Source organism: Octopus sinensis, unplaced genomic scaffold (genome assembly GCF_006345805.1).
Source record: "Octopus sinensis unplaced genomic scaffold, ASM634580v1 Contig17267, whole genome shotgun sequence".
NCBI lineage: Eukaryota > Metazoa > Mollusca > Cephalopoda > Octopoda > Octopodidae > Octopus > Octopus sinensis.
In genome coordinates, this window is record NW_021834928.1 from 10001 (window position 1) to 24983 (window position 14983).

Below are 14983 nucleotides of genomic sequence, written 5' to 3' on the forward strand. Positions count from 1 at the left end.
ACTCATTTCTGTTTTTATTCATTCATAATTTCTTTTCTGTTGTCTTTTTTTTTTTTTTACCTATAGTCATCTGTATTGTTTGTCAATATTAATAAACGAACACAAAGTGGTTCGAGCTGACAGAATGGTCACCTCGCTCGCCGGTGGGGGGAAAACACAAGTATTTCGTCTGCCCTTATTATCCGGAGTTCAAATTCCACCGAGCTTAAAAACTTTGTCTTTCGTCTTTTCGCAGCCGATAAAATAAGTACCAGTTGAGCACTTGGGTAGATGCAATCGACTAGATCCCTTCCACCGTATTTGCTAGGCTTGTGTCGAAATTTGAAAGCAACATTATTTATGGACATACACACATGTATATACATATACCACTCTTTATATTGATATTCAACTATATGTATACATACATACATATATCTATCTATCTATTTATCAATCTATCTATCTATTTATCAATCAATCTATCTATTTATCAATCTATCTATTTATCAATCTATCTATTTATCAATCTATCTATTTATCAATCTATCTATCTGTCTATATTATATATATATATATATATATATATATATATATATATAAATATTCTTTTACAAGACCGGTGTTAATAGTGACTTCGAAGTGTCTGTCTGCTTGGCCATCATCGGACTGTCAGCACTATTCTTGTGAAAGAATAATAAATACGAGCTCTACAAAAGAATTACCGTGCGATCCATCGGTTTAATATAAAATTGTTTCTGTTATAACTCCGTCTAAGGTGGCGAACATGCCGGAAAAAATGCTTAGTTGCCTTTCGTCCGTCCTTGCATTCTCAGTTCAAATTTCGCCGAGATCGACTTTGGCTGTTTAATTCTTTCGGGGTCGATGAAATAAGTGTCACTCGACCTCTGGGTGGGTCGATGCATTCCTCCGGAATTTCAGGCCTTGTACCCAGCATTAAAAAATTATTATAACTCGGCTTCGAAACAAACAAACAAATACACACACACACGCACATGCACACGTGCAAGAGAAATAAAGTGAAAGAAGAGATGTTTATTTGACTAGTTTACAAATCTACTTTTGCATCGTGCATTGTTTAGTGTCTTCCTCCTTCGAAGCGGATCAACGAAAGAAATATATACACACACTCAAATATACTTTTTATATTTAATCGGAGGAAAGTTACAAAATTGACTCAAGAACTAAGAGTTTCGTTTCGTTTACGACAACAAGTTTGACAAGTATCGTGGACGAAATTTGGATCTTGACCCGCTTTCATGAAGTACATTCGATTCTAAATTCAATTACAGGCGCAGGTGTCACCTTCCGTGACATGTTCGATTATGTTTTAGTATTGCATCATTGAATGCGCTGTTGAGCCATTCGAACCGACAATATTACTTACCAACCACATGACTCCGGGTTCAATCTCACTGCGCGGCACCTTGGGCAAGTGTTTTCAACCATAGCTTCAAGCTGAGCGAAGCCTTGTGAGTGGATTTGGTAGACGGAAACTAAAAGAAGCTGGTCGTACATCTATATACAAATATATCAGGCGTAACTTCGGTATAGGTAGCGGAAGTACCGGATACATTTCAAGAAAGTGTTTTTTTATATATATATATATATATATAGGAGGTTAGGGTTAGGGTTTGTGTTAGGGTTGGGGGTGGGAGAAAAGGGTTTCTGTTATCTTCAGAAATGTAAACAAAGCCACTTCCTGTTCTTACGGTACCTATACCGAACGCTCGCCACATATTGCACAGGGGTGAGGGTGAGGCATGCGGACTCCCGCCTTTGCCGTGAACAGGAATTAATCTTCTCTCTGCCCCTTTTCGCCACATCGGCTCAGCTCAGCTCCTCTCTTCACCTGACACCAACCTCACCCTGTCTCTTCATTTAAAACCACACACACTAACACTGGCCCCTTCTCAGAACCCACACCGCACACCAGCATCCACACACCCACACACAATCTTCAGTAGCGTCACCACACATACCACTGTATGAGCAGTCACACTGTCTAACACAGTACACACTCCACACCCACACATAATACCTGAACGCAGACACTATATACTCCCACACCCACACAAGCTCATAATACCTGAACACAGGTTATATATACATATACACACAACATACACACATGCACCTTCTCTTGTTGGAATCATTATATCTTTATTGTCTCCCTCCCATTCAACATCATTTTTTATTATTATCTTCCTTCTTTTCAGCCTCTTTTTTCCCCAATCATTTGCTATGCTGGACCGCTGAGATCTACAAGTTTTTTTTCATTCCCTCTCTGTTAATTTTCTCTTATTCCTTTCTCATGAAGAGCATAAGCTCGAAATGTCGCAGACTGTTTCATTTTCCCCGAGCGTCAAACTACTACACTTGCTTGTTGTTCATACACCTGTCTTCATCTTTTGTTTTTTTTATAAATTTCAACTAAATATATACATAGATACCTGTGCAGGAGTGGCTGTGTGGTAAGTAGCTTGCTTACCAACCACACGGTTCCGGGTTCATTCCCACTGCGTGGCACCTTGGGCAAGTGTCTTCTACTATAGCCTCGGGCCGACCAAAGCCTTGTGAGTGGATTTGGTAGACAGAAACTGAAAAAAGCCTGTCATATATATATATATATATATATATATATATATATGTGTGTGTGTTTGTGTGTGTATGTTTGTGCGTCTGTGTTTGTCCCCCTAACATCGCTTGACAACCGATGCTGGTGTATTTATGTCCCCCGTAACTTAGAGGTTCGGCAAAAAGAGACCGATAAAATAAGTACTAGGCTTACAAAGAATAAGTCCTAGGGTCGATTTGCTCGACTGAAGGTGGTGCTCCAGAATGGCCGCAGTCTAATGACTGAAACGAGTAAAGAGTAACATGCCATTTTTTCGAACTATTTGCTTAATCTCTTTTACCAAACCACTAAGTTACAGGAACATAATCACACCATATGAGATGACAGTTTTCTAAATGTTTTTTCTGTTCTATGTTGTTTTTCAAGACACGTCGCATGCCTTAGAACCAGTTACTAATACAAGTTCAGCAAGTTAGGCAGCGAGCTGGCAGAAACGTTAGCACGCCGGGCAAAATGCGTAGCCGTATTTCGTCTGCCGCTACGTTCTGAGTTCAAATTCCGCCGAGGTCGACTTTGCCTTTCATCCTTTTGGGGTTGATAAATTAAGTACCAGTTACGCACTGGGGTCAATGTAATTGACTTATTCTGTTTGTCCTTGTTTGTCCCCTCTGTGTTTAGTCCCTTGTGAGCAATAAAGAAATAGGTATTTCGTCTGCCACTACATTCTGAGTTCAAATTCCGCCGAGGTGGACTTTGCCTTTCATCCTTTCGGGGTCAATTAAATAAGTACCAGTTGCGCACTGGTGTCAACGTAATTGACTTGATCCGTTTGTCTGTCCTTGTTTGTCCCCTCTATATTTAGCCCCTTGTGAGTAATAAAGAAATAAGTATTTCGTCTGCCGTTATGTTCTGAGTTCAAATTCCGCCGAGTTTGACTTTGCCTTTCATCGTTTTGGGGTCGATAAATAAAGTACCAGTTTCGCACTGGGATCGATGTAATCGACTTGATCCGTTTGTCTGTCCTTGTTTGTCCCCTCTTTAGCCCCTTGTGGGTAGTAAAGAAATATACTAATACAAATACAGGTGCATCTGTATTTTGGAAATACGAAAGCATTTGCTCTCTTGTGACCTCTTTCAGGTTTCAGTTTTCAGAAGATTAAATTTTAGGTTTCACAGATTAAATTGCTCTCTCTCTCTCTCTTGTTTAGAAAACTGAAAACTTTCAGTGAAATAGAAACTATCTTTTCTTTTTTTTTGTCAGGTTGCTATTTTTTGTTAGGTTGTCAAGGCGACAGTCAAATGACTGAAACAAGTAAAAGCGTAAAAGAATAATAATTAAGTAGATGTGCATCTATCGACCCCTTGAATGCAGGCATCTCCAAAGTGGCCGATATCGACCCCTGGGAGTCGATTTGATTGGATTATTCAAGGGGTCGATAGATGCACATCTACTTAATTATTATTCTTTTACGCTTTTACTTGTTTCAGTCATTTGACTGTGGCCATGCTGGAGCACCGCCTTTAGTTGAGCAAATTGACCCTAGTACTTATTCTTTGTAAGCCTAGTACTTATTCTATCGGTCTCTTATGCCGAACTGCTAAGTTACATGCCAGCATCGGTTGTCAAGTGATGTTGGGGGGACAAACACAGACACACAAACGTATACACATGCACACACATATATATATATATATATATATATATATATATTATATATGACGGGCTTCTTTCAGTTTCCGTCTACCAAATCCACTCACAAGGCTTAGGTCGGCCCGAGACTATAGTAGAAGAAACTTGCCTAAGGTGCCACGCAGTGGGACTGAACCCGGAACCATATGGTTGGTAAGCAAGCTACTTACCACACAGCCACTCCTACGCCTGTTATTATTTATTTTCTTGTACATGCCTATGGGTCAATGAGGGGTCAAGTATACTATGAAGGGATTGATGGTCTAAAAAGTTTGGGGACCCCTGTATTAATATGGGTATTAGTAGATGGTGAGTAGTATGTGTATTGTAGGCTGCATGCAGCGGTTGGATATGTATGTAGTTGTGGGCTGCGTAGTATGTCTGTGAACTGTGTATGTATATGTATTTGTGTGCCTGCAGTCAGCTCTTTGTGTTTGTGTTTTTGTGGAGGACTCTGTGTGTGTGTGTTTGTCGAGAGCTATGTATGTGTGCGTGTTTGGCGGGCTGCTGTGTATAGGTATTAAAAATGTAGTAACTAATCCTCTTAAGATATTTATTAATCCCATGAACTTGAGACAAACTACAGACACAAGCACACACACACACACACACACACATATATTCAGTTTTGCATGCTTCCACCCACATTCTCTCACACCAACCATAGAGGCAACCACTGCATGGTCAGTCAATCTACTAAAAATAGAAGCCAAATTCTCTTTAAATCACACCCTACTGGCTTAGAGTATGAGAATATTATAGTCCTGGATATACAAAGGACAGAATGCTCATGTCTGGAATGCCGTTGATCATAGGTTTACTGACTCAACATTGACTCCAGGCTAAATTCATTACCAACCCAGCTGAAACCAGATCTGGCTTTGTAATACAAATATCTTGTTTTCATAAGTTTTGAATCAAAATCTTCCACCAAACCTAAGTCGCAATTTATGTTCATAACACTTTAGTGTTCAGATTATTCTGTCAAATGTGATGTTTGTTTATTTATATTGTTTTGCTAGAAATAACAGCAAAATCTCCTGAAAATATCCTATTTCTTTACTACCCACAAGGGGCTAAATACAGAGAGGACAAACAAGGACACACAAATGGATTAAGTCGATTACATCGACCCCAGTGCGTTACTGGTACTTATTTAATTGACCCCCGAAAGGATGAAAGCCAAAGTCGACCTCGGCAGAATTTGAACTCAGAATGTAGTGGCGTGCTAACGTTTCTGCCAGCTCACCACCTAATACCTTAGCAGTAGAACACAAGGACACGTTGGATAGTATTACATACATGAAAGCACTCCGTCGGTTACGACGACGAGAATTCCGGTTGATCCGAATCAACGGAACAGGCTCGTGAAATTAACGTGCACCCATAACATAGTTCTCGGGGATATTCAGCGTGACACAGAGAGTGACAAGGCCGGCCCTTTGAAATACAGGTACAACAGAAACAGGAAGTAAGAGTGAGAGAAAGTTGTGGTGAAAGAGTACAGCAGGGATCACCACCATCCCCTGCCGGAGCCTCGTGGAGCTTTTAGGTGTTTTCACTCAATAAACACTCACAACGCCTGGTCTGGGAATCGAAACCGCGATCCTATGACCGCGAGTCCGCTGCCCTAACTACTGGGCCATTGCACCTCCACATTACATACATACTCAATCAATGACTACAGCTGTTTAACATACACACATGCACACGTTCTTTCATTACATTGAAGGATCATCATTTGTAAAGTTTATTGTCTCTGTTTTAACATCTGTTTTTGCATGAGTCAGTACAGAATAAATGACGTGATTTTGGTGGTTTGTCTGCAAATTAGAAGGCAGTGTTTCAAGCAAAGAAGTACAAACAAACACTCGCGCACACAATCACACACACATGCATACACACGCATACATTCACTTGCACACATACACTCAGTCACACACTTACACTCACACACACACACACACACACTTGTGAAAGTTTTAAAAAATTATACTTGCAAGGGCACCAAAGTTCAGCTTTCCTGGGGCACCAGCAACCCTAGAGCTGGTTCTGACAGGAAGAGTATACAGCATAGGCGTAGGAGTGGCTGTGTGGTAAGTAGCTACCTTACCAACTGCATGGTTCCGGGTTCAGTCCCACTGCGTAGCACCTTGGGCAAATGTCTTATACTATAGCCACGGGCCGACCAAAGCCTTGTGACTGGATTTGGTAGAGGGAAACTGAAAGAAACTCGTCGTATATATGTATCATCATCATCATCACCATCGTTTAACATCCGTTCTCCATGCTAGCATGGGTTGGACGGTTCGACCGGGGTTCTGGGAAGCCAGAAGGCTGCACCAGGCTACAGTCTAATCTGGCAATGTTTCTACAGCTGGATGCCCTTCCTAACGCCAACCACTCCGTGAGTGTAGTTATATATATATATATATATATATATATATATGTATGTGTGTGCATATGCTTCTGTGTCTGTGTTTGTCCCCACCAACATCGCTTGACAACCAATGTTGGTGTGTTTACGTCCTCGTAACTTAGCAGTTCAGCATAAGAGACCGATAGAATAAGTACTAGGCTTACAAAGAAATAAGTCTTGGGGTCGATTTGCTCGACTAAAGGCGGTGCTCCAGCATGGCCACAGTCAAATGACTGAAACAAGTAAAAGAGTAAAAGAGAGAGCTGTAGAAAATCTGCCTCCATCCAATCCATGCAAGCATGATATAGTAAAAGGTGGCAAGCTGGCAGAAGTGTTAGCACGCTGGGCGAAATGTGTAGCTCTATTTTGTCTGCCGTTACATTCTGAGTTCAAATTCCGCCAAGGTCGACTTTGCCTTTCATCCTTTCGGGGTCGATAAATTAAGTACCAGTTACGCACTGGGGTCGATGTAATTGACTTAAACCGTTTGTCTGTCCTTGTTTGTCCCCTCTGTGTTTAGCCCCTTGTGGGTAGTAAAGAAATAGGTATTTTGTCTGCCGTTACGTTCTGAGTTCAAATTCCGCCGAGGTCGACTTTGTCTTTCATCCTTTCGGGGTCAATAAATTAAGTACCAGTTACGCACTGGGGTCGATGAAATTGACTTAATCCGTTTGTCTGTCCTTGTTTCTCCCCTCTGTGTTTAACCCCTTGTGGGCAATAAAGAAACAGATATAGTAAAAGATAAAATGGTGATGGTACAGATATACGTGATGGGCTTCTTTTCTTTTTCCATCTGCCAAATCCACCTACAAGACAAAATGATCCTTTCCATTATTGGCACAAGGCCTGAAATTTTGTGAGAGGATTTAGTAGATCCAATCAATCTCATTACTTGACTGGCACTTATTCTTGAGGGCCAAGAGATCATCCCTGTCTGATGAAAGCTTTGACATGCTAATTTTCATGAAGGGCAAAAATGCATCTCATGAACAAAATGGAGAACAAGAAGAAGAGGAAAAATTAAATTATGTATATATTGTGTTTTTCATTTATTTTTTTTTTTTACAGTCACTCTATTGATGAATTTTTTTAGTTTTATACTAATATTGTGTTTCACTTGAGTTTTTTTTTTTAATCCGGTGGCATGTAAAAAGCACCATCCAGATTAAGTGCGTAGCTGACTGGCTTCTGTGCTGGTGGCACGTAAAAAGCACCAACCGATCGATGCCATTGCTAGCTTCCCCTGGCACATAAAATGCACCCACTACACTCACAAAGTGGTTGGCGTTAGGAAGGGCATCCAGCTGAAGAAACACTGCCAGATCAGACTGGAGCCTGGTGCAGCCTCCTGGCTTCCCAGACCCCGCTCAAACCGTCCAACCTGTGCTAGCACAGAAAGCGGACGTTAAATGACGACGATGATGATGATGATGATTTCTGGCTCTAAAAGCACCTAAAAACTTTAAAAAGGGGTGAAACTATGAAATCAGCCTTTTTTAACTCTAAAGCAAAAAAAAAAAAAATAGAGATTTTTGGGTTCTAAAGCCCTTAAAAAAACCTAAAAAGACTGATTTTATAGTTTTGGCACTTTTTAAAGGTGTTTTTCTGTAGTTTTAGAGCAGAAACTGATTTTGTCTTTTTTCTATAATAAAAATTAACGTTAACAGTTTATCGATAACTTCTGTTACATTTTTAAAGAATTAAGTGCAGGAGTGGCCGTGTGGTAAGTAGCTTGCTTACCAACCACACAGTTCCAGGTTCATTCCCACTGTGTGGCATCTTGGGCAAGTGTCTTATACTATAGCCTCGGGCCGACCAAAGCCTTGTAAGTGGATTTGGTAGATGGAAACTGAAAGAAGCCCGTCGTATATATATATATGTATATATATATGTGTGTGTGTGTTTGTGTGTCTGTGTTTGTCTCCCCAACATCGCTTGACAACCGATGCTGGTGTGTTTACATCCCCGTAACTTAGTGGTTCGGCAAAAGAGACCGATAGGATAAGTACTAGGCTTACAAAGAATAAGTCCTGGGGTCGATTTGCTCGAGTAAAGGCGGTGCTCCAGCATGGCCACAGTCACATGACTGAAACAAGTAAAAGAGTAAAGAGTAATTAACTGTTATCAAAGTTAGCCGTTTGGTTAATGGATTAATGGTTAACGAAGTTAACTTTTTGATTGATGGTGCCCACTTTTGTCTTAATGGTATCCACCTTAGAGATCATTGACTGCTGCATCCGTTTATCACTTAATTTCTGTTATACCTTATACAAAGTCCATTCTTCTTACACCTTATCTTGTTGCTGTATCAGGGGTTTTTTTTTTTTTGGAATTATGCTTGTAAGTGTTATATAATAATAATAATAATAATAATAAACATTGTGTACAGTGCTCAGGTGCACTACAAGTCATCTAAAGTGTATATATAATCAGGTGTAGTTTCGACGGATTTCGGAAAGCATGAGGGCCTTAAAGGATGCAGTGTCATGGCAGTCAACAACTGACGCAGGCAGTTTATTCCATGCTTCAGCAACTTTGAGCGTGAAAAAATGTTTCCGAAAGTCATGGGAGCTGTGTTGTTTTCTGACTTTGTAGGTATGTCCACGTGTGTTAGACACATGGAGATCAAAAAGGTGTTCAGTGTTGTTATTGGTGAGGTGGTTGACAACTTTGTGGGTGTTTACCAAGTCCGTTGCCAGACGCCGGAGCTTCAGTGAATCCATGCCCAGGGAAACAAGGCGCTCAGAATATGGTAGGTGTCTGATGGAGGGTATGCGTTTGGTTGCGTTTGGTTGCGCGTCTTTCGATGTGAGCATGGGTTCATATGATGGGGCAGGCATCTGTGATCTAATTGGACTCTTTCTCCTAGATACCTTCGGTAAGACATTCCCTAACGTACATTTTGCCATCTACAAAGATGATGCCCTCGCCTTAACAGCTAATACAAATGGACCAGCACAAGATCGTTTTAGGAAGGATATTATCCAGTTAATGAAACACTTCGGACTTAGTATAACTATAGACACTAACCTGACGGTTGTCAATTTCTTAGACGTTTCCTTAGATCTTAATAATAATATTTATAGCCTTATAGGAAGCCCAATGATAGACTAAGTTATATTAATGTAGGTTCATGCCATCCCCTATAGTATTCAAAAATTTAGTTAAAAATATTAGTAAGAGGATTTCTAGCCTCTCATCTAATGAGGACATCTTCAATAGCGTTGCCCCAGTTTATAATAAAGCTTTAAAAGATAGTGGTTTTAGCGAAAAAATAAAATATACACCTATCACCAGCCCAACAGTAAGGAAAAGGAATAATAGAAATAGGAAGGTCATCTGGTTTACGCCCCCTTACTCACCCGAGGTGGCCTTCAATATAGGTAAATATTTCCTAGCACTGATAGATAGACATTTTCCAGTTAACCATGCTTATAGGAAACTCTTCAATAGACACAATTTAAAAATTAGTTTTAGTTCAACTACCAATTTTAAAAACATAATCAATCATAACATACAAAATACACAAGAAGAAAACAGCTGTTCATGCAGGAATAAAGAATTGTGCCCGCTAAATGGAGCTTGCATGTCCAAGACCATCATATATGAAGCTACCGTAAACTCTATAACCACTAAAGACACCGTTTCGACGAAGAAATACGTGGGCCTGACAGAGGGTAATTTCAAGGCCAGGTTCAATAACCACACTTTGAGCTTTAGGCACTGGAACAAAAGAAAAGCGACACAATTATCCAATCATATTTGGTCTTTAAGAGATAAAGGTGTCGATTATAACATACAATGGAAGATTTTGGCCAGATGTAAGCCCTATACTAACGGCAGCGGAAGGTGCGGTTTATGCGACATGGAGAGATGGCTTATCTGGAAAAGCAGCTTAGACCCTACCACATGTCTTAATACAAGGACAGAGCTTTTCGGATCATGCCCACATGTGACTAAATTTCTGTTACGTTTTTGGTCCCCTAAAGAAAACGGATAGAACATGCTTTCTGTGTTATGTCCCAAGAAGATTTTATATATTTTTATATATTTTTTATGTATTTTTATATAATTTTTATGACGAAAAATGCGAGCGATGTATAAGTACGCAGGCAAAGCAGAGTTATAACAGAGTAATTTCCCTTCATTTTTAACGGTATTTTTTCATAACGTTTTCAAATAGCCAGATAACCGAAGAGATGGTGTTGTGGATTTCCACTTCAGCATCTGAAACTCAGAGTTTTATCTTGACTACCGAGTAATGTAACATATTGTATAGATAAATTTCCTCTATTTACATAATATTGAGGTCTCTTTCTTTCTTTTGTTATCTTACCATTTTATCAATATGTATATGTATATATATATATATATATATATATATATATATTATATATATATGTATATATTATATATATATATATATATATAGGTAAACAGTAAAAATAATTACAGACATGGACAAGAACATGAAACACCACAGAGACGACACAAGAACCACAGGACGGGACATTCGAAGCCCTCAGTCATCAGTCAAGAACCAGATCATCTTAGCAATTTCGGCTGATTAATCTTGAGATTGCTCCGATATGGCCAGCCCCCCAAGGGAAATCTAAGCCAAGCGCATTAGATCCCCTGGAAGAAAGCTTCGAATGTATACAACGCGAGGACGGAAAACGAACGAAGTACATAAACAAAAATACAGAATACGTGACACCAATAAGAATACAAAAACGTAAAAAAACAATAACGGTAAAAATAAAAATAAAAAATAAACAACAAAACAAAACCAGGACGTAGGACAAGGGTCTTTCGACAGGACGAGTTGAGTATGGGGCTGGCTTGTGAAGTTGTGCCTAATGGCCACGGGGAGACGAACAAATACGTGTTGCTTCTGCGGCTGCTGAAAACGAAAAGAGCGCTCAACAGCGGCTAGCTGTCACGTGAGAACAAAAGACAGGAGAGAGGGACAGATGAAAAGAGAGAGAAGGTGGACGAGGGAGGAGAAGAAAGAGACAGATCGAGGGGGCTGGAGGTGAGAGAGATAGAGAAACGTGGAAGGGGGGGGAGACGGATGGAGAGGGAAAGAAAGGAAGGGGAATAAGGGAGGAGAGAGAGAGAGAAAAAGAGACAGATTAAGAGTCATATATATATATATATGTATATATATATATATATGTATATATATATACACGCACACAGACACGCATTTATAGTTGAAATTTATAGAAAAACAAAAGACGAAAGCAGGTGTATGAACAATAAGCAAGTGTATTAGTTTGATGTGCAGGAAAATGCTAGTCTTTTATGGATCAGGGCATGGATAAGTCTTGAAAAAATTACAAAAATCGAATCCAGGTGAGAATGCGATCGATAAAGCCGTGGACAATCATTTTTCTTTGGAATAGAAAAAAAGTCTATCTTTATTTCTTCTTTTGCTGGATTCTCAAATTTAGATTAAATCAGTGTTTCTCAAAGGGGAGGCCTATGGGATGGTCGGACAACTTGTTTTGAGAAAATTTGGTTTAAATGTTTGACAACTCAGCACCGTCCATTGGACGGGGGGCGTTTTGCTCGTATATATATATATATATATATATATAAAGAGAGAGAGAGAGAGCAATAAAAAATCTACAGATGGAGAAGGACCTTCTACTATCACGTTCTTAATGATAAAATTAACCTCTATGTCTATATATCTACACTCTTTGTAATGTTGGCAAATGAAATAAGTATAAAAATGTATATTGTCCATTTAATTAAAAAAATTCTATATGTGGCTGAAGATTGCTTTACATTTTAAAACTGATGTAATACTTACAGTGTTTAATAAAATAAAGTAGCATGAAACGATTGTACTACACTACCTTGGATATCCTTGTTGCTTATTTTGATTATATATATATATATAAATACCAAGGTCAATACGTTCAACTAAAACTTCTTCAATGTGATGCCCCAGCATGGCCACAGTCTAGTGACTAACACAAGTAAAAGATAAAAGATATTTATATGTACTTACTTATATTTCTTTCTCTTCTCTTTACCAGTTCTAAAAATCCTCATCATCAAACTATGACAGACAGTGAAAAAGAACCCCTCATCCAATCTCCTCCAAGAAGAGAACGTTTGGCTTCAGAAAGGAGCATCCATTCTGAACTGAGTGTTCACAGTATACTTTCATCTCCTGACCCGACAGGCTGCAAAATATGTCCCACTTTCATCACAGACCTTGGATACAAAGAGAAACTAACAATTCTCTGTATGTGTTTAATTACTTTTGTACAATGCCTCTGTTTCTCTGTTCTGGCCCCTTTTTTCCCCAAAGAAGTAAGTACCCATTTTCTAATTCTGACTTATAACCATTCATTTATTCCCCTTGTTTGCTGTGTGTGTGTTGGATGTTCGTGGTCAATACTTCATTATTCAAATTTCCATAGGCTGCAATGAATTTACTTAACCCTTTTGTTTCCGCATTTCTTTTGAGATGCTTTGTGTTCCTTTCAATTACTTTTGAATATAACAAAGAATTTAGTAAAATAACTTAGTTATCATTCAGCTAGTGTTAGGAGCATAAATTGTGACTAAGGTTTGGCGGAAGATGTTAATTCAAAACTTATGAAAACCAGATATTTGTACTACAGAGTCAGAGCTGGTTTCAGCTGGGTTGGTAACAAAAGGGTTAAATATAACAAAGAATTTAGTAAAATAACTTAGTTATCATTCAGCTAGTGTTAGGAACATAAATTGTGACAAAGGTTTGGTGGAAGATTTTAAAGAAAAACTTATGAAAACCAGATATTTGTACTACAGAGTCAGAGCTGGTTTCAGCTGGGTTGGTAACAAAAGGGTTAAATATAACAAAGAATTTAGTAAAATAACTTGGTTATCATTCAGCTAGTGTTAGGAACATAAATTGTGACTAAGGTTTGGTGGAAGATTTTAATTCAGAACTTATAAAAACCAGATATTTGTACTACAGAGTCAGAGCTGGTTTCAGCTGGGTTGGTAACAAAAGGGTTAAATATAACAAAGAATTTAGTAAAATAACTTAGTTATCATTCAGCTAGTGTTAGGAGCATAAATTGTGACTAAGGTTTGGTGGAAGATTTCGATTCAAAACTTATGAAAACCAGATATTTGTACTACAGAGTCAGAGCTGGTTTCAGCTGGGTTGGTAACAAAAGGGTTAAATATAACAAAGAATTTAGTAAAATAACTTAGTTATCATTCAGCTAGTGTTAGGAGCATAAATTGTGACTAAGGTTTGGTGGAAGATTTCGATTCAAAACTTATGAAAACCAGATATTGTACTACAGAGTCAGAGCTGGTTTCAGCTGGGTTGGTAACAAAAGGGTAAATATAACAAAGAATTAGTAAAATAACTTAGTTATCATTCAGCTAGTGTTAGGAGCATAAATTGTGACTAAGGTTTGGTGGAAGATTTTGATTCAAAACTTATGAAAACCAGATATTTGTACTACAGAGTCAGAGCTGGTTTCAGCTGGGTTGGTAACAGAAGGGTTAAATATAACAAAGAATTTAGTAAAATAACTTAGTTATCATTCAGCTAGTGTTAGGAACATAAATTGTGACTAAGGTTTGGTGGAAGATGTTAATTCAAAACTTGTGAAAACAAAACATTTGTACTACAGAGCCAGAGCTGGTTTCAGCTGGGTTGGTAACAAAAGGGTTAAATATAACAAAGAATTTAGTAAAATAACTTAGTTATCATTCAGCTAGTGTTAGGAACATAAATTGTGACTAAGGTTTGGTGGAAGATGTTAATTCAAAACTTGTGAAAACAAAACATTTGTACTACAGAGCCAGAGCTGGTTTCAGCTGGGTTGGTAACAAAAGGGTTAAATATAACAAAGAATTTAGTAAAATAACTTAGTTATCATTCAGCTAGTGTTAGGAACATAAATTGTGACTAAGGTTTGGTGGAAGATGTTAATTCAAAACTTGTGAAAACAAAACATTTGTACTACAGAGCAGAGCTGGTTTCAGCTGGTTGGTAACAAAAGGGTTAAATATAACAAAGAATTTAGTAAAATAACTTAGTTATCATTCAGCTAGTGTTAGGAACATAAATTGTGACTAAGGTTTGGTGGAAGATGTTAATTCAAAACTTGTGAAAACAAAACATTTGTACTACAGAGCCAGAGCTGGTTTCAGCTGGGTTGGTAACAAAAGGGTTAAATATAACAAAGAATTTAGTAAAATAACTTAGTTATCATTCAGCTAGTGTTAGGAACATAAATTGTGACTAAGGTTTGGTGGAAGATGTTAATTC

General features: G+C 38.5%; 1 protein-coding gene across 2 annotated transcripts in view; it reads left to right on the forward strand.

The window, feature by feature from the left end:
* Positions 1 to 14983, forward strand: part of LOC115231046 (MFS-type transporter SLC18B1-like) — a 35114-nt gene that overhangs the window by 417 nt on the left and 19714 nt on the right. For both annotated transcript variants that reach the window (XM_036499924.1, XM_029801140.2), the window contains exon 2: positions 12738 to 13017. In XM_036499924.1, coding sequence (XP_036355817.1) covers positions 12763 to 13017 — 255 coding nt within the window. In that variant the 5' untranslated portion in view covers positions 12738 to 12762. The remainder of the gene's footprint in view (positions 1 to 12737; positions 13018 to 14983) is intronic.